The 22,507-nt window shown below is 46.1% G+C and overlaps 1 protein-coding gene across 1 annotated transcript; it reads left to right on the top strand.

Moving 5' to 3' along the window:
• The first annotated feature begins 1,460 nt into the window (after positions 1-1,460).
• LOC139755160 (uncharacterized) lies at positions 1,461-20,896 on the top strand. Its single transcript, XM_071673319.1, has 4 exons — positions 1,461-1,839; positions 10,017-10,184; positions 16,522-16,815; positions 17,273-20,896. The coding sequence occupies exons 2-4, from the start codon at positions 10,024-10,026 to the stop codon at positions 17,514-17,516; spliced, it is 699 nt and encodes a 232-aa protein (XP_071529420.1). The 5' UTR covers positions 1,461-1,839; positions 10,017-10,023; the 3' UTR covers positions 17,517-20,896.
• Positions 20,897-22,507: the final 1,611 nt, after the last annotated feature.

Below are 22,507 nucleotides of genomic sequence, written 5' to 3'. Positions count from 1 at the left end.
GACATGAACTTCCTCCACTTATCATTTATTCTATTCATAATTATATTCTATCTATTCATAATTACCACAGGACCATTTTCTATGTAAGAATTCTAGTTTTACTCAGGACTTTTCTAAGGACTAATGCAGCCCATGGCTACGCTACTTCCAGTAGCAGGGAAACGTAGACTCCTTTGGAGTGAGAAGATCTTTGACGAGACTGTACTCCGTGTGAGGCACGAGCGGAACACTACGACCTTCAGGCATGATGTCCTGACCTTTGACCCCAGAGTTGACACCGTCGTGCACAAGTGGTTAGGTTATGATTGACATCCGTATCCGAGACGTCTGCTGACCTGAACAACCATGAAAAGAAAATACCATAATACATGAACAAAATTGTGACATGAAAAGCTTCATTTCGCTCTACAGTGGAGTCCCCCAAGGAATATGTCTGTCTCCAACCCTCTTTAGTCTCTTCCCACACGGACTTCCACCACCACCTCTTGCACACCACAGTGTGGTAATCTTACAATATGCAGACGACCGCACAACCACAACACACTGACATTGTACAAACTACGATAAATATGGAACAATGTATAACACGATTAAAAAATGGCTCACTCAAGAACCATTTCTGCCATCTTCACACAAGTCTACAACTGTTAATGAACCCCAGACAGACGCGAATCCAACCTGCTGCACCCTACCATCACCTTGAATGAGCCAGTCACTCCCTATTTAACAATGCCAAGTGGTGGTTCGTAGACAACACACGTGTCAATCATCTGCTCACAGACGAGCGTCTGTACAAAACCATAGGTTCAGTTGATAACAATTTAGGTCAGATGTGGCTGGTCAGTGCAGCCCTGATGCACAGACATTAGCCGTGTGTGTGTGTGTGTGTGTGTGTGGGGGGGGGGGGATGTAAACCGAGGTTGCGGTAAAGAGTCGGTGGGCGGCGGCGCCATCATCCTCATCCCCGGCCGATCAATACCCAGGAGGAGAGCGGCAGGTGACGCGCGTCCCTCCCACCCAGTGTGAACCGTGAGAGAAAAAGTCTCAAACATCCATTTAGCATCACCACTCGGCCGGCTTTACTTCCTTCCCTATAATACAAAAAAAAACTAATGTAACTGATGTCTTCCGTGGACGAGATGGGTCGAGCGAGTGTGTGATAAAATAAATCTATAAATCTGTAGTTTCGACCAATTACACGGAGTTTAAGATCGCCTGCAGTGATCTGTAAACCAATAAGTGGTCAGTTTACAGAGGCACGGGGCCCCGGTCCCGGACGCCGTTGACCAATTACAGCCCTGGAGCCAGCGACCAGAGCGTAAACGCCCGGCCCACCGGCCAATCAGCCGCGCCAGCCCCGTTTCATCAGCCAACGGGGGCTACCGTAGTGCCCCATTGGGCGTCACCGGGAGGATGTGGGCGGAGTCCGGCGGGGAGGGAGAGCTGGGATGCTGACTCTCATCTCCAGTCGGTTCCGCCAATTTAGTGTGACGGACAGAACCAAAACAAACTTGGGGTCAAATCGCTCGTGAAATTGGTCGTCGCTTGGTGGACCAACTGTTGTTTATATAAGACAAGGAAGGGTACAGGTGTCACGCTGAACCATTGAACACTGGTCGAGGTTTGTGAACAGCTGAGACGGGTGCTGGGAGACGTGAACAGTGAAGCTGAGTGGTTTACTAAGGACGCGGGGACTGCGAGGGGTCGGTCGGCTGAGATCAATCTGCTGAAGGGAGGATGAGCTGAGGGACGAGACCAGGACGGTGGGAGGCGAGGCCGAGGCCCCGGGAGGCTGATGATGACCCTGGATGGTGACTAACTCACTCCTGTATGTACCAGGTGAGTGGTGGGCTGGGGGAGGGGGGTCACAGACACTCCCCCCACCCAGATACACACCCAAGCCAGACACACGCACACCCAGCCAGACACACACACACCCAGCCAGACACACACACACCCAGCCAGACACACACACACCCAGCCAGACACACGCACACCCAGCCAGACACACGCACACCCAGCCACAAACTACAGCGAGACGAACACAGCAGCCAGGTATATACATCAACCAGACATACACCTCAGCTGAACATACATTCCAACCATACACACACACCCTAACTAAACACCATCCCTCCCTCAGCTAGGCACCCGCACACCCTAGCTAGACAAACCTTAGCCAAACACACATCCCAGCCAGACAACTTTCAGCTGGACACATCCCAGCCAGGAACACATCCCACCACACACACCCCAGCCAGGCCAGTCCCCAAGCCTAGCTGAAACCCTAGCCATTGCCAACCATGAGTTGCCACAGGTACGCAGAGTCGAATGCTTGGGTGCGACGGTCGGCCCAAACTCACCCCAGGTGTTCATCTTCCCCTCGGGGCTGGTCGATAAATGAGTACCTAGCTTAGGCTGGTGTGCGTGTGTGTGTGTGTGTGTGTGTGTGTGTGTGTGTGTGTGTGTGTGCATAAACACATACGATTAAATACATGGTATAAACACACTCTACAAGGTTAAGAAACGAGGCAACACGAGTGTAAAACTCTCACTCCGTCACACAAGTAGTGACGACACACACCAGAAAAGTTAAACTGATGAAGATGAATATAAATTCAGTGCCAACTTAATACAAGACAGGTTCTCTGTGTGTCTACCTACACACGTGACCACACACACCTGCACTTACATCTGAGGCGCCTGTCCTTCCGGCGAGCCTGACGGTGTTTGGAAAAGCTTTTGAAAGATGATGATAAATGTGACTAAAAGCAAAGGATATTAGGTTTAGCAGGGTGGAAGGAGAGGCTAGTTTGGGCGAGGGTGAATCAAGAAAAAATGGAGGAAGTGAAGTGTTTTACATACTTGATTGGTTGGAGGAAGTGAAGTGTTTTAGATACCTGATTGGTTGCTTGGCTTTAAGCACATCAACTGTCAGGGTCATTATGGCCATCAACGTAAGCTACATCAACCAACCGACAAATCTTTAACATCATCATCAGGAGTTAACCATAATTGTATGAGACGCTGTATCATTATACATATGGCTGTTGTAGTTTGGCTGAATTTCAGACTAACTGGCCTGAGAAGAGTATAACTTTTGTAAAATCTACAACGGTAGAATAGCCAGGTGGGTGACCACGGTGAAGGAGAGAAAAAGTAAAAAAAGTACGTAGTGCAGTTCACATCTGGACCCCAGCCTGAGTACGTAGTGCAGTTCACATCTGGACCCCAGCCTGAGTACGTAGTGCAGTTCACATCTGGACCCCAGCCTGAGTACGTAGTGCAGTTCACATCTGGACCCCAGCCTGAGTACGTAGTGCAGTTCACATCTGGACCCCAGCCTGAGTACGTAGTGCAGTTCACATCTGGACCCCAGCCTGAGTACGTAGGTCAACCCGACCTTCCTCCCTGCCCATGTGATCCTCCAGCTGAACCTCAATATTCGTGGTCTCGCTACAACTTGGAATATTCAATGCCTCGCCACAGAGCCAGGTAGATCTCACGTAGCACGTTTCTTCTCCCTTGGGGATTCCTTGACCTCAATGTGGGCGTCCGTAACACAACATAGCAGGCCACAACCTGCTGCACAACTCTGGCTATTGTACGTTCTCTCACAACCGTCTCTCAAACAACGACGAGTCGCCACACTCAAACTTCCTGTCACAAATCCACGCTATCCTCACTACCCGCCAGTGCTCATACCATCACAACAGTAATGTATGACTGTGCACCACGTACAACCTCGTTCTACACCTCAGCCACGTACCTGCCTAGATAACGGTAGAATTTCCACCACAAATAATGGACGTGTTGATGTTATGACGTCATGCACGTGCCCCAGGCTGCCAACCTGCCCGACACCCTCCCCTCCACCACGCCGCAGGCCTACCAACCTTGACCAACTAACTTCCCATATGACAATGATACATGGATTATACAGTAAGATATACATTAAGTGTACACAAGGTCAGTAATTTATGATCACTATGAAGATATTTATGTAACTTGGTCTTACCAAGAGGCCGCCCAGGTAAATCATGGGCCTGACAGCCTGCCTGGTGGGTACGATGATTGGATGAAGGCGGAGCCGCTACACTGCTTACCGGAGTTGATACGATCGTGATGCAGGTGGCGGGCGGATGTGTGTGTTATGAGTGATGCCACCGTGTCTTAGCAAGGTTGTGAGTGGCATATGGTTATGATGATCAGGTAAGGTAAGGCCGACAAGCCACCGTGTCTTAGCAAGGTTGTGAGTGACATATGGTTATGATGATCAGGTAAGGTAAGGCCGCCACCTGAGCTGACACTGACGTAATCCACCCTGATCATGGACTAACTTGATGTTATCGTAGCCTAATCTTCCCTGGTCTAACCTAACTTACCTTCTCCCCTGACCTAACCTGAGTCCTATCACAACCTAACTTGACCCCTATCATAACCTAACCTGACCCCTAGTATAACCTAACCTGACCCCTAGTATAACCTAACTCTGACCTAACCTAACCCTTTCACAAGTTTTATAAGTAATTAATGATGGCAGAAACTGTTGGCATCAGGACGCTAAGCGACAGCTGACCTCAGGTCACGTAATACATCGCGGTCGTCAAAGGCGGCAGAACGACACCCCTCCACCTGACCCGTCGTGGTCGTCAGTGAGGCCGCAGAACAACGACGACCCTCGTCGTGTACCACGACCCGCTCGTCGTCGTTATGTAACATTACCGCCCATCTAGCCCGTGGAGGATGACAGCTTCCAACCCTCTGGTGTACGACGACTGATCATCTTGAATGCAGTTCAAACTCCAGTCTTCCCACTCAAGGGTTAACACCTCGTCCTCAAGGACAACGTTAAGTCGTCCACATAAGGATGAAGGACATGGAAGGTGATCATATCCTGTGATGCGAACACGCCGGGTTAGGTGACCGTAAGTTTATGTTGAGCAAACTTGTGCGAGATATAATAACGAACAAAGTTTTGATAATCTTGCACCAATTACAGTAATGGTGTGAGCTGCAACACTAATGCACGTACATATGTGGTCTTCACGTATATATGTGGTCCTTACGTACATATGTGGTCTTCACGTACAGGTTTCTCAGTCTAGGGTCACGTTCATCTACAACTTGAATTCTTTCGACAAGGAAGTAATAAACTCGAACGCATTTTCCTTCGTGTCCGAATGACTGGGGTTTGTAAACTAACGTAATACATTCTCCCACTGAGGCTTGTTCGTCCCAGGACTACGTGTATGTGAGTGTATGAGTGTCTGCCTCGCGAGCCTCGGTGTCCCGCACAACGCACACAAGAGCACGTCAGCAGGAGCCCAGCTTCACCCATCTCCACCACGAGTGTTACACATCTTCCCACACCAGGAAGTGGATTGGAACCACATCTGTCTTGTGACGTTGAAAAGATCGATTGCCTGAGACTATACACTTCTCGATTTTAGATAAAGGAAAACTGCTAAGTGATGCAAGTATTCGTTTACTCCTGAACGTAACGTAAATGGTTGATGATTAATGTGATGTTAGAAGAGAGAGTCTCGGTTGCCCACTGCTACCCTCCAACATGCCAACTCTGATTAGTCACGAGATAAATATATCGATTTCAGAATCCTGCGCCGCCAGAGTCAGTGGTCGTTCATACATCATCAGTTATATATTCATGATGACCTCAGGAAGGATTGCTAGGAGAGAGTCCTGGTGTTAGCGAGGTCCTTCCTAAACGCTCCTGCAGTCCAAGGTTCAGCTACTTCCAGTAACAGGGAAACGTAGACTACTTTGCATCGAGAAATGCCTCGACGAGACAGTACTCCCACTCTTACCACCTCGCCAAAAGTGACTATCCTCCTACAGGCGGAGTCCGGTAACACTTCAGGCGAGGCTGTATCTTCGGGAATACTTTCTTATCGAGTCATTTTCGCTCCAGAGGTGTCCCTCACTACCCTGCCACTGATGGTAGCGCAGTGGTGAAGATGGAGGAACCTTTAAAGATGATGTTTATGTCATATAACCAATCAATGTTTGTGACGGTCGTTACACGCCTGACAAGGAAACACCAGTCGACCATCAACATGTGTTGCTGCACTTCCTGTACTGGTACTAGAGCGAGGTAGGCGATGATCAGCAGACTCGAGCTCCGCCGCCATTTTGAATAACCTAGCCGCACCCCCCCTCTCCCCCAGACGTCGCTCGGCCCCAGCTGGCCAGCATATCACAACCTGCAGTACCGGCATATCACAACCTGCAGTACCGGCATATCACATCACAACCTGCTGTACCGGCATATCACAACCTGCTGTACCGGCATATCACATCACAACCTGCTGTACCGGCATATCACATCACAACCTGCTGTACCGGCATATCTGAGGTTGTGCACGTATATCAATAATACAACAAACACTTTGCTGAAGTATACTTTACGAACAGAATCCCTAAACAGATGCAATATTTCTCTTTGTCATTATAGATATATGCAAATATACCCAACAATGTCATTTGGTTTTATGGCTGTGAGGCGTGGGCTGTGCGGAGGAGGGTGAATGTGTTAGAAATGAGATGTTTGAGGACAATATGTGGTGTGAGGTGGTTTGATCGAGTAAGTAATAATAGGGTAAGAGAGATGTGTGGTAATAAAAAGAGTGTGGTTGATAGAGCAAAAGAGGGTGTATTGAGATGGTTTGGTCACATGGAGAGAATGAGTGAGGAAAGATTGACAAAGAGGATATATGTGTCAGAGGTGGAGGGAACGAGAAGTGGGAGACCAAATTGGACGTGCAAAGATGGAGTGAAAAAGATTTTCAGTGATCGGGGTCTGAACATGCAGGAGGGTGAAAGGCGTGCAAGGAATAGTGTGAATTGGAACGATGTGGTACCGGGGTCGACGTGCTGTCAATGGATTGAACCAGGGCGTGTGAAGCGTCTGGGGTAAACCATGAAAAGTTTTGTGGGGCCTGGATGTGGAAAGGAAGCTGTGGTTTCGGTGCATTATACATGATAGCTAGAGACTGATTGTGAACGAATGTGGCCTTTGCTGTCTTTTCCTAGCGCTACCTCGCGTGCGCGCGGGTGGAGTGGGGTGCCATTTCATGTGTGGCGTGGCGGCGATGGGAACGGATGAAGGCAGCAAGTATGAATATGTACATGTGCATATATGTCTGTGTATACGTATGTATACGTTGAAATGTAAAGGTATGTATATGTGAGTGTGTGGGCGTTTTTGTCTATACATGTGTATGTGGGTGGGTTGGGCCATTCTTTCGTCTGTTTCCTTGCGCTACCTTGCTAACACAGGAGACAGCGACAAAGTATAATAGATATAAGATAAATAATATAAAATATCTTTTTCTGATTTACGACTTTACCTTACGATGCATCAGTATTAATCAACATCAACGTAAGCCAGACGTTGGTTAATATCGCGTTATGTGAAGATGGTCGAGAATTCAAGATTAAAGTTTGTCTTAAAGACAAGTTGGGTAACGCTCACTCCGTTTCCCGCGCGCACACGGGTTGGTCGTGACGTGTGCCTGTCTTCACAATATAACCTCAGGCGAATCTTAGCCAGGACGAAAGTCATAACCCAGTGTGATGACCCTCGTGCAAGACGGGACGACCTGTGGGTAACGACCACGTAAGATGTCAACTTTAACTCGTGTTGATCAGTAGTCGTGCTCGAGGGTCGCATTGTCGTGCTTAAGGGCAGTACCGTCGTGCTCAAGAGTCGTATGGTCGTGCTCAAGAGCAGTACTGTCGTGCGCAAGAGTCGTGCAGTCGTGTTTAAGGGTCGAACAGTTGTGTTCAAGGGTCGTAACGTCGTGACTTCATTCGAAATTGTTTGAGGAAGAAAACGTGAAGTGATTAAAAGAATTAAGTCCAGATAAGATATTCTCTACGTAGCTGCAACAAGCAATACCTCCTAAACATATGACGATAACTATTTATCGTATTACAGTAATTACGGACACACACATCATAACACTTTATGACCAGTGGTCCCAACCAGTGGACGTGGATAACTACAAGAGTGCTGCAGGAATCTCAAAAGGACAGAAGGGAATCTTAAAGGAGAAAGTACTTCGGTTACGTAACTCCTCGCAAAAACACAGGAGCCACACTGCTGAATGTGGCTTTATGTCGCTACGTTCATCACAATGTCATTAACTGTATAAAACTATATGTATTTCGCACAACATAACAGCCATACAGATACATTTATACATGGTATGTCATAAAGATGATGCAGTAGTTTGTAGGTAAATCTACCATAGTAACACGAAATTTGAAAATCGACCGAAGAAAATAAAATGAAAAACCGATGGTGGTCAGTTCTTTACCTTGATCTGTGTCACTGAAGCTGACGAACGAGCAATTGTTCGAGCATAGGCGTTGGCTTTAGCCTTGTCCGCTCACAGCTCATGTTTGCCACAGTTTCCATAAAAAAGTATTGACTAACGAGCTCAGATTCTTATATTCTGTCGCAACTAGTGTGGAATATTTGCACAATCTACAACCTAAACATGCAAACTGATCATGCATTATGTGATGGTGGACACTTATGATCATGTACATTCTAGTTTAATGATCGTCTTGTTTCGTACAGCAAATAAATCCATGACCATGATTCACAGGACAGTAGAGGTGACGTATGCTGTCATGTTCTCACTCAGGCACAGTAACGATCCTGAAGCACTGAAGGGTGGGCCGTTTTGATAACTATTTCTTTCCTTACACGTCGAAGCTTTGGAACTCTCAACCTTCTCATGTCTTTCCCAATACCTATGACCTGCCGCACATTTCAAAACACAGGTTTTTCAGTTCCTCCAAAATTCGTAAATACTTTCTCTTGTCTTTTCTTTTTCCATTCTATTTCAATTAAGGTCCGGCCTTGATGTGGACTTTAGTCCGTGACTGGAACCTTCAACATGAAAAAAAATATCAGTGATGGCAAATAAGACGAAGAAAATCCTACACAAAATTACAACTTGACTGTTTTCCTGAACTCTGTTTGTTAGGAAGAAACGTGAACAGTGGAAGGTCTTGGTTACTGGAGACATTTCCTGCTGTCACATTCAACTCATCATAAGTATAAATCGATGATTCATTTTTAAATCACAGTAGCAACAAACCCCGAGCATTACGAGGTGTCTGGGGCTTTACCGAGTGTGAAATGTAATAATCATGAGAGTGTGGACGGTACGGTAGGCTGGTAGGCACGTGGCGGCCACACTGGCGACGGACGCGTCGCCTGCCTGGCTGGCTGGCTGGCTCGGTCGACCGGTACCCGCTGTTTCCTTGTTCAGTAACATTTCATTTCACGTTATACATTTTCTAACATTAACAACATTTTACATTAGATCACTGAAGTAAATAGTCTTTATGTAGGTACTCACAGACAAAATATTTGTAGCATAAAAACTATCCATCAGGTATAGGCAGTGTTACAAACTGTGCCTCGTTCATACATTGTTTACCACTCGTAAGATTTAAACATGTTCTGTAAATTATAAACATTTGTTCCCAAGATATTGTAAGTTTAGTGTTATACAGCCAGCTGTTGTTAGATGGTAAGTCATTATACAACCAGCTGTTGTTAGATGGTAAGTCATTATACAACCAGCTGTTGTTACATGGTAAGTCATTATACAACCAGCTGTTGTTACATGGTAAGACATACAACCAGCTATTGAGCTTCATATTAAATCTGACCACTTGTCTTCTCGCCTGGCATCCGTTACACCTCCACACTAGCCCTCAACCCTCCAGCTGGTCCTCGACTTTTCAGCTACACTTCTGCCCCCACACTGGCCCTGACCTCCTCACTGATCCATGACCTAACAAGCCATCGATCTCCTTACAAAACCTTGACCTCCCTAATGTGCAAATTTTCCTGTTGTTTAACCTGCATCCTAACCTCTTTCCTGCTGGTTGACCCGTGACCCCACCTTTTCCCATGCTGGCTGACCTCTGACCTGTCCATTGACCCTGCTGGTTGTATGACCTCGCCATAGGTTGGACATGGACTTCCCGCTGGTGGGCCACTACACAGCCTGCAACTACATGACCTCGGCTGACCTGGTGGCTCGAGACCCCCGCCTGTTGGCCCCGCCTGAGCTTCGTGTCGCTGCCCTTCACGCCGCACCACGACCTGACCTGACCCCCAAGCACGACCTGACCAGGTGAGTCACAACCCCCAGGCTGGGGAAACAGGTGAGTGTCCAGTTTAGGAAGGTATCATGAGATGAGGGAGTGTACAGCTTGGGGAAGTGTCAGTCAGTAAGCTGGGTGGGAGAGTGTACAGCTTGAGGAGGTGTCAGTCAGTAAGCTGGGTGGGAGAGTGTACAGCTTGAGGAGGTGTCAGTCAGTAAGCTGGGTGGGAGAGTGTACAGCTTGAGGAGGTGTCAGTCAGTAAGCTGGGTGGGAGAGTGTACAGCTTGAGGAGGTGTCAGTCAGTAAGCTGGGTGGGAGAGTGTACAGCTTGAGGAGGTGTCAGTCAGTAAGCTGGGTGGGAGAGTGTACAGCTTGAGGAGGTGTCAGTCAGTAAGCTGGGTGGGAGAGTGTACAGCTTGAGGAGGTGTCAGTCAGTAAGCTGGGTGGGAGAGTGTACAGCTTGGGGAAGTGTCAGTCAGTAAGCTGGGTGGGAGAGTGTACAGCTTGAGGAGGTGTCAGTCAGTAAGCTGGGTGGGAGAGTGTACAGCTTGAGGAGGTGTCAGTCAGTAAGCTGGGTGGGAGAGTGTACAGCTTGAGGAGGTGTCAGTCAAGCAGTTGAGCCGTGACTTTTCAGTAACGTCATCATATCATTAACACAACACCTCATCATCTAAACGTCTCGAGGAAAGTGTCTACCTCTAAACCGTCTCGTAGAACGACCACCTCCGAGACGTCTCGAGGAACGACCACCTCCGAGACGTCTCGAGGAACGACCACCTCCGAGACGTCTCGAGGAACGCCTCTTCTCATAAAGGATTCTCTAAAACGTCTCGGGAAGCGCGTGTTTACCTCTAGAGAGTCTCGTGGAACACTCCTGCCCCAAAAGATCTCGAGGACGTCTTTTCCTTCAACAGGTCTCGTGAAACGCTTCTATCTCATCTTTCCAAATTTAAAGAAAAATAATCCTGTGGTTTAATATTTGTTCCAATAATTACCAGACGAATAATTCAATGGTTTAAGGACACACCGCGAAGTGTTGGCCCGTCATACTGACGAATCGAAAATAAACATTATTATTTTCATAATGTGACGACTCTTTGTGAGATGCCCAGTGAGGGACGCTGGTGGCTCCCCCGCTGGCTAGACTACTACCATGAAGGAAGAAACACAAACGTGAGGGAAAAAACATTTGATACACAGCTGGAATAATGCAGTAGCGTAGTGAACATTCGTCAAGTCGAGTTTTACCTCGAATTAGGCGAAGTAACTTTCCTTCACGAAAACTCTTAACACATCAGTTACTAATAAAAACAGTTAAAAGCAATACTTTATATGTGTCAGAAATTAACCAAGTCCATGACCACGGTGATCGATCTTTACCCGTAATTCGTTGGCTTGCAGGTCACGGGAATCATACGTCCATACACCAAACATAATGTGACGTGGACACTAATGTTGATGTTCATCCAGGAGCGACCAGGAACCTCAGCTGAAAATGCAGACATTAAACATAGACGCTAAGAACAGCCTTATACACCGTGGGTTAGGACGAGGGACGTGTGTTGTTGGCTAGCTTGATGGTGTAGTGAGGAGAGGACGAGGGACGTGTGTTGTTGGCTTGCCTGATGGTGTAGTGAGGGGAGGACGAGGGACGTGTGTTGTTGGCTAGCTTGATGGTGTAGTGAGGGGAGGACGAGGGAGGAGCGTCGTCTGGCGTCAGGTGGCGTGGCGCCTGGAGCCTACCGGCCGGCCGACAGCCCGGGCCAGGCACCTCCTCCCTCACCCGCCCGCCCGCCCGCCACCCCGCGCTAACCCTTTTATGGCCAACAGTGCGACCTGTGGGCATGATAGCCTGGCGCCTAACCTGACCTTTAACGTGCCCAGGGATCGTAACAGTCATACGCTGTACGATAAGGTGTCAGTCCGTCAACATAGCTCCATACGCTAATCTCTACCATACATTTTTCCTTACCTCACTGTTGGCCTGAATTATCTTTTAAAATTATTTTAAATTCCATGTTAACTAGCGGCGTTTGGGATCACATTATTAACTAGTGACGTTTAGGGTCACGTTATTTCACGTCAATGTTTTGAGTCACGTCACTAAGGAGCAACATTTTGCGTCACATCAGTAACCAGCATCATTCTGCGTCACATCAGTAACTAGCAACATTTTGCGTCACATCAGTAACTAGCAACATTCTGCGTCACATCAGCAACCAGCAACATTCTGCGTCACATCAGTAACTAGTAACATTCTGCGTCACATCAGTAACCAGCAACATTTTGGGTGTCATTCGCTGGCAACATTATGCGTCACGTCAGTAACTAGCCGACATTCAGAAACAATACAATGCCAAAATTAATTGTCGTCCAACCACACACACAATGCTGCTAACTGACGACCAAATGTACAAGAAATTACAGTCAGTTACACGTGTAGTGTAGCTCTGGGTCTAGTGTTGCTCTAACAACACAGAGAAGGTTACACAAGGAATAACAACAACGAATAATGAAACTTGCAAAATAATTTTGATGAAAACGTTGGTATATAATGCAAGTTTGGTCTGTGTGCTCGTAAGGAATGAATAAGGGTATATATATATATATATATATATATATATATATATATATATATATATATATATATATATATATATATATATATATATCAAATAATTTACTTTTCATTCATTCAGTCAGGTGTTGCCTCGGTGGTAGTGTCCTTAGCCATAGTGACAACTAATCCCTTAACCTGCATTAATTCCCGTTGCCAGTAGACGGCCCACAGCTCTCCTAGCCGTTCATTCTTCCTGTGGCTGGTAGAGAAAATGCTAATTAGAATTCCACATCTGTGACGCCTAGCCATCCTGTAGCATATAACTCGGCACGAGTTTGACCCAAGTCTGTTCATGTCCTGGATCATGGACCCTACTGACATCACCTTCGGCGATGTCTGAACAAGAACTGAAGGTAGAGGAACCCATGTGGTCGAATACATTTGGAAGTCCTCTGGAATAAACGAACCTGGAGAAGCGTCGGGTCTGGCACACCACAAGGATAGTGATATAGAGTTGACAATTATAATTTTTTTTCTACATTTAGACGGCAAGTAAACAACTCGAGATAACTCGTTCGAAATAGTTCAAAAGAAGATTATGATGTTTGCACATTCGTGTAACAAAGTTCATCTTTTCGATTCCTTTTAAATTCAAACATTGTCTCATCCGTACTGTAACAAAGAGCTTTTATCACTGATAAAATTGTTTATTTAATGAATTAGTATTTGCAAGAAAACCATGATAATGGGTTCCTACTTCATTAAATGACACATAGATTGGAAAAGCCACGATCGAGCGATCTCTTAGTTATACAAAATTTTCAAGTTATCACATATTCGGGAGCAGTGGTTCATTTTAATGTACTGTACATTACAGTTGATAATAATAGAGTTTCAATCTACGAAATAAAAAAAAAAAAATGCCCAGCGAGTTTTATCCTCACATTTTCGTTCGAGTATCTGTGAAAACGACGGACACAACTCAAAATCAAAGATGCACTTCCAAGAAATCTACATTCTCCTCCTGTGTATAAATCTTCTCAAGACAGGACAAAAAATTAGGCATCATAACTACACTGGAAACCTTGGGAAACGAAACTTATCGTTGGGCGGGGACGAACTGGTGTCATGAAGACCGAACCATCATTCTTAGACATCAGATTATTATCCTTTGCGAGAAAATGATTACCCCATGTTGGTGCCTTGTTCTCGGTCTTGGGCAGAAGCCCTCTGGGGTATGGACCCCTGATCATGCTAGCATCTCACAGCTGTAGGGAGAAATAGACTGATTTGTCAGTGAACAACAGTTTTGGTGAGAATTATGTACGCTGGGTATTGGATGTCAGTAATACAGGTATGGACGTTTATGCAATAATTCATCGAGCTTCTTTTAAATATCTTTTTATTAAGGTATTCACGTTAAGTTTGGTTACCGGTATTTGTAATTTCAACTCAAGCTGATTAACTGTGTGATACATTGATTTTTTCTTAATCCAGCTATTCGTGTGACTTGCTACTGGAAACAAGAATTACGTTTTTTTTTTGTTGTTGTTGTTCATTGCCTCTAAACATATAATGATAGGTATGAAAACCTTACCTAACCTCCTCTAGTGGCCGAGATTTGAAGGGCCAGTGACGGCTACACCTGCACCATCTGTCGTCGATTTGGTGACATTGGACGGCAGCTGGCACGATGGTCGATCGTGGGAGGGTCTGGTACATTTGTACAGATGTCTTGAATATTAAGATAAAATCATAGCAGCAGGAAATGTTAGGTAAGGTGTACAGTTTACGTTACTTTACCATACATTATCCATGATATTCAATTTTCACCACATTCGCCTTACCTATATGGTAGACTATATCATGATGGTCCAGATCACTCCAGGCAACTTTGATCGTGTTGTCTTAACATTGTATTACCACTGAAGAAAAATAACATATACACAACATCCGGGGCTTGTTCCGATGTTCGGCTAAACTGATGAATTACAGAAATTATATTGGCTCTGCATCTTGAAACGTTAAACAATTACGATGTTTCCAGCATTGGTATGTCAACCATATATACATATATATATATATATATATATATATATATATATATATATATATATATATATATATAGTCTTCACAGAGCAACGTTTTCCTCCAGCTTGATCGTTCGTCCGGGAAGCGATATGATCGACTTATATTTTCCTTTTGCTTGACCTAAGTCGCTGAAGTGTTCAGAGCACAGTGGACAGACGCGCGCGTCTTCGTTGCAAGTTTCATGTGTCAGCTCCTCCGGAATCCCCTGAAGTTTATAATCTACGTTCCCACCGACTGCCAGCCTGACGCCACCTCCGTGGGTTCATCCTCCAAGCGACGCAGGTTCTGCGTGAGAACATTTTCTCTTTTCAGACTTTCAAAGCTTCACCGATTTCATGGAGCAATGGTTCGAAGCTTCCCTGGACTGTAATTCAGTCACTCAGGACATTATTTTCAGGCCACGACATATCACCATCCCACCCCACTATGTTGACAGTCATATATATCTTTTGTAATTATAATTCAAACATAAATTAGCATTTTTTAGACAATTAATGAAAGATCATATGAAAACGGAAAATACATTTGTTTCATTTCATACAAGTGGTCCATAGAGAGAGGCCTTTCAGGGGGACCGTGAGCCATGGGACAACACGATGGTCAGCACGGCACTGCTTCAGGGCAGCGAGGTGCGCGGGTCAACGAGATGAAGGATTACCAAGATGAGTGGGAAGGTCGTGCTAAGGTCTATGAGACAGAGCTTCGAAACCTCACTTGGAGAGTGGTTCGGTGGTTCTAAGAGAGTGATTGTTGCTCAGCGAGCGTTTCGAGGCTTCACGGGAATGTCGTGCGAAGGTTAATGAGACAGAGTTTCAAAACTTCACGGGACATTGGTTCGGTGGTTCCTGAGGCAGTCGTTGCTCAGCAGCGACCAAACCCGCCACAGCAGCTGTCCACTTCCTCTACACCACCGGAGATGACCACAGCTGCTTCAGTACACACTCCACCTCGGGGCTTCGAGGCGGCCGGGAGGGAAACAATGTAATCGTCTCGTTGGTTAGTTACACGCGTCGGTCATCGAATTTGTTGTTATTTTGCCGACGATGAATCATTGATGATGATTTAATTTGTAAACTGCAGAGGGCGATGGAGGGTCACCATGCTTACTAGATCGTCAAAATTTAAACATTTTTCAGAATGTTTCAAGCCTGTTGAGATATCTTTTCAAAACGCTTTTGTACATATGTTAACTTACTGAATATAATCATAATCACATCTAACAAAGTACAGATCATCAGTCACGTGATTAAATCTAAAATACATATAACAATCTCAGAAACTTTCTCATGGGTTAAATAATAAACTAGATATATCTACCAACATGACTTATCTCTGGCCATCAATTCCTACTTCAGACCCAACATAGAATTCAGTGCAAAATTGTGCAGACTTTTCCGACACGAGTTTTTGATTGCACAAAAATGAAAAAGACTTTGTATGGACCCGCCTGACCCCTACTGCTGGGGTACGACGTGACTGCTGACGATGATAGCGGTGAAGGTGGAGGCTGAGGAGGTACAGGTGGCAGGGTGGGGACTGACCGAGTGTGTGGCGGTGGTGTAGCATTGCAACAATGGCCATTATCGATGATGTTTGGTGCGGTTCTGTATGGGCCGCTTTACTACAGAATGGGAAACGGAGTGATGGTTGTAAACAATATCTTAACCTGACCTCTTGACCTCCAGGTCTGACCTCTTGACCTCCTTGTAAACAGATCAGAATTGAGTCGTCGTCTGGACTACCGACCAACGGCCGACTACCCGACCAAGCCCGACCTCAGAGCAGACCTTCTGCCCGTCGAGCTCCGCGCCGACCTCGTCCGTCGTGACCTCCGCACTGACCTTAGGTCACACGAGGGGTCAACCGGCCACCGCGAGGAGGTCAGAGGCCACGACAGGAGTTCCACCAACCTGCAGGTGAAGCAGGAGAACAGCCGACGATCAGACATCGAGAACGACCCGAGCTTCGTCCTCGCCGACTCCAACGCCGCTTCTAGTCGGAGGTCAAGGTAGGTCAACACCAGATAGGATGACGTCACTGACATGTTCAGGTCAGGTCAAGGATCATCTCAGGCAGGTGACAGGTTCTGCCTAGCTGAGCTAGGTATCAGCAGTAACCTGCGTCACCAACACAAGGCAACGTGTACTCTGATGGTCCTTATTGTGTCCTCACTCAAGGAACATATTCAGTAATTACCCAGTTCTCTCGTTACCACCTGATGGTGTTTACCATCCTGAGACAACGTTAGTTACATTTCCTCACAAAGTTCTGGATTATATGATTCCTTCTTCGGTATTGATTACTTTACTGTGTTAGATCATTGTGTAATCACATACAATATACTTAATGTACTACGCTACGTTTTTGGATTCTTCATCAGTAATGAGTCATTTTCTATGCAATATCAGCTGGTGACGACCAGGTGTTGTGTGGCTAACCAGGTTGTTCTCGACCCCGTGTTGCAGAGAGCGTGAGCACGTGCTGAGCATGACCAAGGAGGAACGGAGGCGCCGGAGGCGGGCAACCCTCAAGTACCGCACGGCGCACGCCAGCAGGGAGCGCCTGCGCGTCGAGGCCTTCAACGTGGCCTTCGCGCAGCTTCGCAAGCTCCTGCCAACGCTGCCGCCGGACAAGAAGCTCTCCAAGATCGAGATCCTCCGGCTGGCCATCTGCTACATCGCCTACCTCAACCACGTCCTCGACGTCTGAGCTCCTCCACTGTCGAGGGGCGTCGCATCCGACGACTTGGAAATCTCGACCACGCTGTCGGGGCGTGAAGTCCTCCGACTGTCGGGGTGGCGCATGCGTCGTACAGACAGATGCCCGGGAGCCTTCGACCCTTAAATGTGGACGCTTCCCTTCGCCACCCAGCCCTCACACGGACGATATCAGCAGCGTCGGAGGTGAGGCAGAGTCCCGCACACCTCTGGACTGCTACCGCCGCTGACGTCCCTCTGAAGTGAAATCATGCGATCACAGACGTCTACATAGCCACTGAGCTTCACACCGCTCCACATGCACCCCACCCTCCCACAACGTTCCACACGCCCACCCTCCCACAACGTTCCACATGCCCACAACCTCCACTCCTCCTCATACAACCGTCTCCACACGCCTAGAGAGGGGGAGTCTCCAGCAACAGTAGTGTTAATAAAGGGGACAGACAGACAGACAGCACTGGGTGAGTGTGGCGTCCAACAGAGGAAACAACTTGTGCACCTCGTCTGGTCAGCCTGGCCTCCCTCACCACTTGAGACAATCGTCTCCGACAGACAGAGCCTCCTTCCGTCTCGTACAGTGCTGACATATATGTGGTTATTGAGACGTGTATAGTAGTGCCGAGTGCTTCCTAACGACTGGTAGTGGCGAGTGCACCACGAGTGGCAGGACCAGTGCACCACGAGTGGCAGGACCAGTGCACCACGAGTGGCAGGACCAGTGCACCACGAGTGGCAGGACCAGTGCAGGACTCGTCATCTACGAAAATCATTTCGTGTTGATTTTGGCGGAGTAATGAGGGTGGTCAGGGGCGTTCATGTTGACCAGTCTCTCTCTCTTCCTGACCCTCCCATCAGGAGGTTTGTTATGGACGTGTGATATCTGCCGGACGGACCAAGCAGACACCTGTCTTGCATAACACAGTTTAGATAGAACGGTGAACTGAGTGACCAGTGTCCATCATTAAGCCAATATTTTTTCCTTTTTCAGTTTTCTACCAACGCCATTCCTCCTGAAACCTACAAGAATGTAATCACATTCACGAAATCATTATAATCATTACAGTTCGAGTTCTGATTCCCTCTCTCTTGGGGAGTCTGCAATGTAGCCAAACCTACTTGTCTTTCTGACAAGTCCTTCGCTATGTTTGTCATCATCCTGTACTGATGTACTGGTTACCATGATAACCTTGTCTAATTGTGTGTGTGTGTGTGTGTGTGTGTGTGTAACCACCTATCTACCTACTCATGAGTGGTGAGGACGTGTTACTGTTGTCGGCTTTCATCTCTTTGCCTTTTATATCTATTCTACAATTTTCAGAATTTCTTTGTCACATTATTCAGATGCTGCATTTGTTCCATCTCTCCTCTGCTCCATCGTTACAGACACATCTGCATGACACAGTTTGGTCATATCTTCCATCCTTGGTGTACGTACTGTTGTGTCCTCGAACACTTCCTGGCACTTCCTACTCCAGGGACAGTCCTCGTTGCCCGCGGCTGGACATGTAGTAACCTCTGTGTACGTCGCCTCAAGTGATCAGTGCGGACGATCATATTGGTGAGGCATACTCCACTCTGGGTCTCGTGTACCCGCCCTCTTGAACATGTCTCTGTACTACGAGCCTGTTGTGACTGGTCGAGGTGTGGTCAGCCTTCTGGTCATCAGTCATGATATGGTTTTCCTGCGACACGTTCGTGACTGTGTGTGCTGCTGGCGAGCCACCTCCTCATAGATAACCACTCCGTCAGCATGAGGCTCTTCCTGCCACACTACAAGGCTAGTCTGGCTGTAGCTTGCTTCGTCGTGACTGTATTTTCCTTCTTCTCCATCCAACGGAATGTCATGAAAAGAATTTGCAGTCTTTGTCGCTTGGACGGCGAAATCCATTCCTTTTGCTGTGGGGCAGTACAGTGTCTGGAGAAGAAAAAAAAAGTGTCCGTCCTCTATATGTTTTCAAAGGCGATACACAGCTAAAGTTTATTGAGGGTACAAATATATCACGCTCTAAGGGTGAAATCATCATACATCTGGTCGATGTCACGTGTATTTCTAACAGCGTGCGCACCAGCAACCTGCCTCAGTGTGCCTCAGGCTATCTTGAGAGGACTATGTTCTTTGCTCTCCCAGGCTGCCACTTCATCTGAAGAATTTCGCTTCTGGGCGCCGTATTTCTTCCACCTGTGAATCAGGGTGGTTCATCTTATCTGGCTTAAAATGCACGTGGATCAGACGGCTGCAACACCTCATCAGTGGCTCGCCTCATTCAGGAGATCGAGAGCACATCGACCCAAAATATGTACATAAAACACTTTAGGAACCTTGACAACACCATGCCTAGACCATACGGACACCAAGCCTGGACATCTACAAATGGTAAACAAGGCCAAAGGAGATATTACAGAGCAATAAGATATGAATGTGACATAGTCTTTGAAAATGTATGAGGAGAGACTGACAAGGTATTTGTAAACACTGTTAAGCATTCATATGGAACGGTGGAGCAATGGTTCTAACGTAAAGAGCCAACCATACAACACGACGCCAGTTGATGTTATGATAATATCTTCCATGTAGAACAATATCACAGATGACTTACGTACAAGCATCCAGCTGCTCAGTTGCACATCTAACTGAAGCCAGGAGAAACAACCAATCAGAGGTTTTTCTATGAAATGACGAACGTGTAAGTTACAACGAATCATAATGCCGGAGGCTGACGGTTAACGAATAACCGAGCACAGAAATTTAACGGAAAAATACACAAGAATTTGTTCATAATAAACGGAATGTTATCAACAGAAGTTACGTTGTATTTATGTTGTGATACCCAGAAATATGTTACGTATGCACTTTTCTTCGTGATGTACCATCACTTATCTTTAACCTGAGGACACTTACAGATTACATAACGAAGTTTTGCAGAGAAACTTATCTAAGGCATGTTATGCTGTGTACCGGCTAGGCTGGTGGCTCTCGATTGATCAACTGATGAAATGATCCTGTTATTCTATGTACATTCCATACTATCTATCACCATGGTGTGTGTGTGTGTGTGTGTGAGAAAGATAATTAAGCATTTTTCTCTTCCCCTGACCAGGACTATAAATATCTTTAAGTCTAGAATACTACACAGTTAATGTTTCTCTTGTCCTAGTGTCGTACTTTGTTCACGATAAGAGATTCCAGTACGTCAGCTTTCAACAATATTGTTGATGGCACTAAATGGTTTTAAATTGCAATAACCAGATGTATGATAATCTGTTGCACTATTGATTATGATCCCCATGCTTTATTCTTACAAAAGTATATATATATATATATATATATATATATATATATATATATATATATATATATATATATATATATTATTTTTTTTTATTATACTTTGTCGCTGTCTCCCGCGTTTGCGAGGTAGCGCAAGGAAACAGACGAAAGAAATGGCCCAACCCCCCCCCCCATACACATGTATATACATACGTCCACACACGCAAATATACATACCTACACAGTTTTCCATGGTTTACCCCAGACGCTTCACATGCCTTGCTTCAATCCACTGACAGCACGTCAACCCCGGTATACCACATCGCTCCAATTCACTCTATTCCTTGCCCTCCTTTCACCCTCCTGCATGTTCAGGCCCCGATCACACAAAATCCTTTTCACTCCATCTTTCCACCTCCAATTTGGTCTCCCTCTTCTCCTTGTTCCCTCCACCTCCGACACATATATCCTCTTGGTCAATCTTTCCTCACTCATCCTCTCCATGTGCCCAAACCACTTCAAAACACCCTCTTCTGCTCTCTCAACCACGCTCTTTTTATTTCCAAACATCTCTCTTACCCTTACGTTACTCACTCGATCAAACCACCTCACACCACACATTGTCCTCAAACATCTCATTTCCAGCACATCCATCCTCCTGCGCACAACTCTATCCATAGCCCACGCCTCGCAACCATACAACATTGTTGGAACCACTATTCCTTCAAACATACCCATTTTTGCTTTCCGAGATAATGTTCTCGACTTCCACACATTTTTCAAGGCCCCCAGGATTTTGGCCCCCTCCCCCACCCTATGATCCACTTCCGCTTCCATGGTTCCATCCGCTGCCAGATCCACTCCCAGATATCTAAAACACTTCACTTCCTCCAGTTTTCTCCATTCAAACTCACCTCCCAATTGACTTGACCCTCAACCCTACTGTACCTAATAACCTTGCTCTTATTCACATTTAACTTTCTTCTTCCACACACTTTTCCAAACTCAGTCACCAGCTTCTGCAGTTTCTCACATGAATCAGCCACCAGCGCTGTATCATCAGCGAACAACAACTGACTCACTTCCCAAGCTCTCTCATCCCCAACAGACTTCATACTTGCCCCTCTTTCCAAAACTCTTGCATTTACCTCCCTAACAACCCCATCCATAAACAAATTAAACAACCATGGAGACATCACACACCCCTGCCGCAAACCTACATTCACTGAGAACCAATCACTTTCCTCTCTTCCTACACGTACACATGCCTTACATCCTCGATAAAAACTTTTCACTGCTTCTAACAACTTTCCTCCCACACCATATATTCTTAATACCTTCCACAGAGCATCTCTATCAACTCTATCATATGCCTTCTCCAGATCCATAAATGCTACATACAAATCCATTTGTCCGACACAAGCATCACTATATATATATATATATATATATATATATATATATATATATATATATATATACATATATAGTGATGCTTGTGTCGGACATCATTCTTGATTTGCAGGCAACATTACTGACGATATAAATATTCCACTACTGCCAACACCTGTGTTGTAAATATACCACTAACCCTGCCAACACCTGTGTTGTAAATATACCACTAACCCTGCCAACACCTGTGTTGTAAATACACCATCAACCCAGCCGTGTTCATGTGTCTAGTCATCCGCCTAGTATAAATAAACCCAATA

Source organism: Panulirus ornatus, chromosome 18 (genome assembly GCF_036320965.1).
Source record: "Panulirus ornatus isolate Po-2019 chromosome 18, ASM3632096v1, whole genome shotgun sequence".
Taxonomy (NCBI): domain Eukaryota; kingdom Metazoa; phylum Arthropoda; class Malacostraca; order Decapoda; family Palinuridae; genus Panulirus; species Panulirus ornatus.
The sequence above is the reverse complement of the archived record's forward strand: the minus strand, read 5'-3'. Positions and strand labels throughout refer to the sequence as shown.

What these genes read in the sequence shown, in the direction of transcription:
- LOC139755160 (XM_071673319.1), top strand. Translation starts at nt 10,024, where the DNA reads ATGGACTTCCCGCTGGTGGGCCACTACACAGCCTGCAACTACATGACC. An exon ending in CCCAAGCACGACCTGACCAG is followed by an intron (nt 10,185 to 16,521) that starts GTGAGTCACAAC and finishes CCTTGTAAACAG; the next exon opens with ATCAGAATTGAGTCGTCGTC. An exon ending in GCTTCTAGTCGGAGGTCAAG is followed by an intron (nt 16,816 to 17,272) that starts GTAGGTCAACAC and finishes CCCGTGTTGCAG; the next exon opens with AGAGCGTGAGCACGTGCTGA.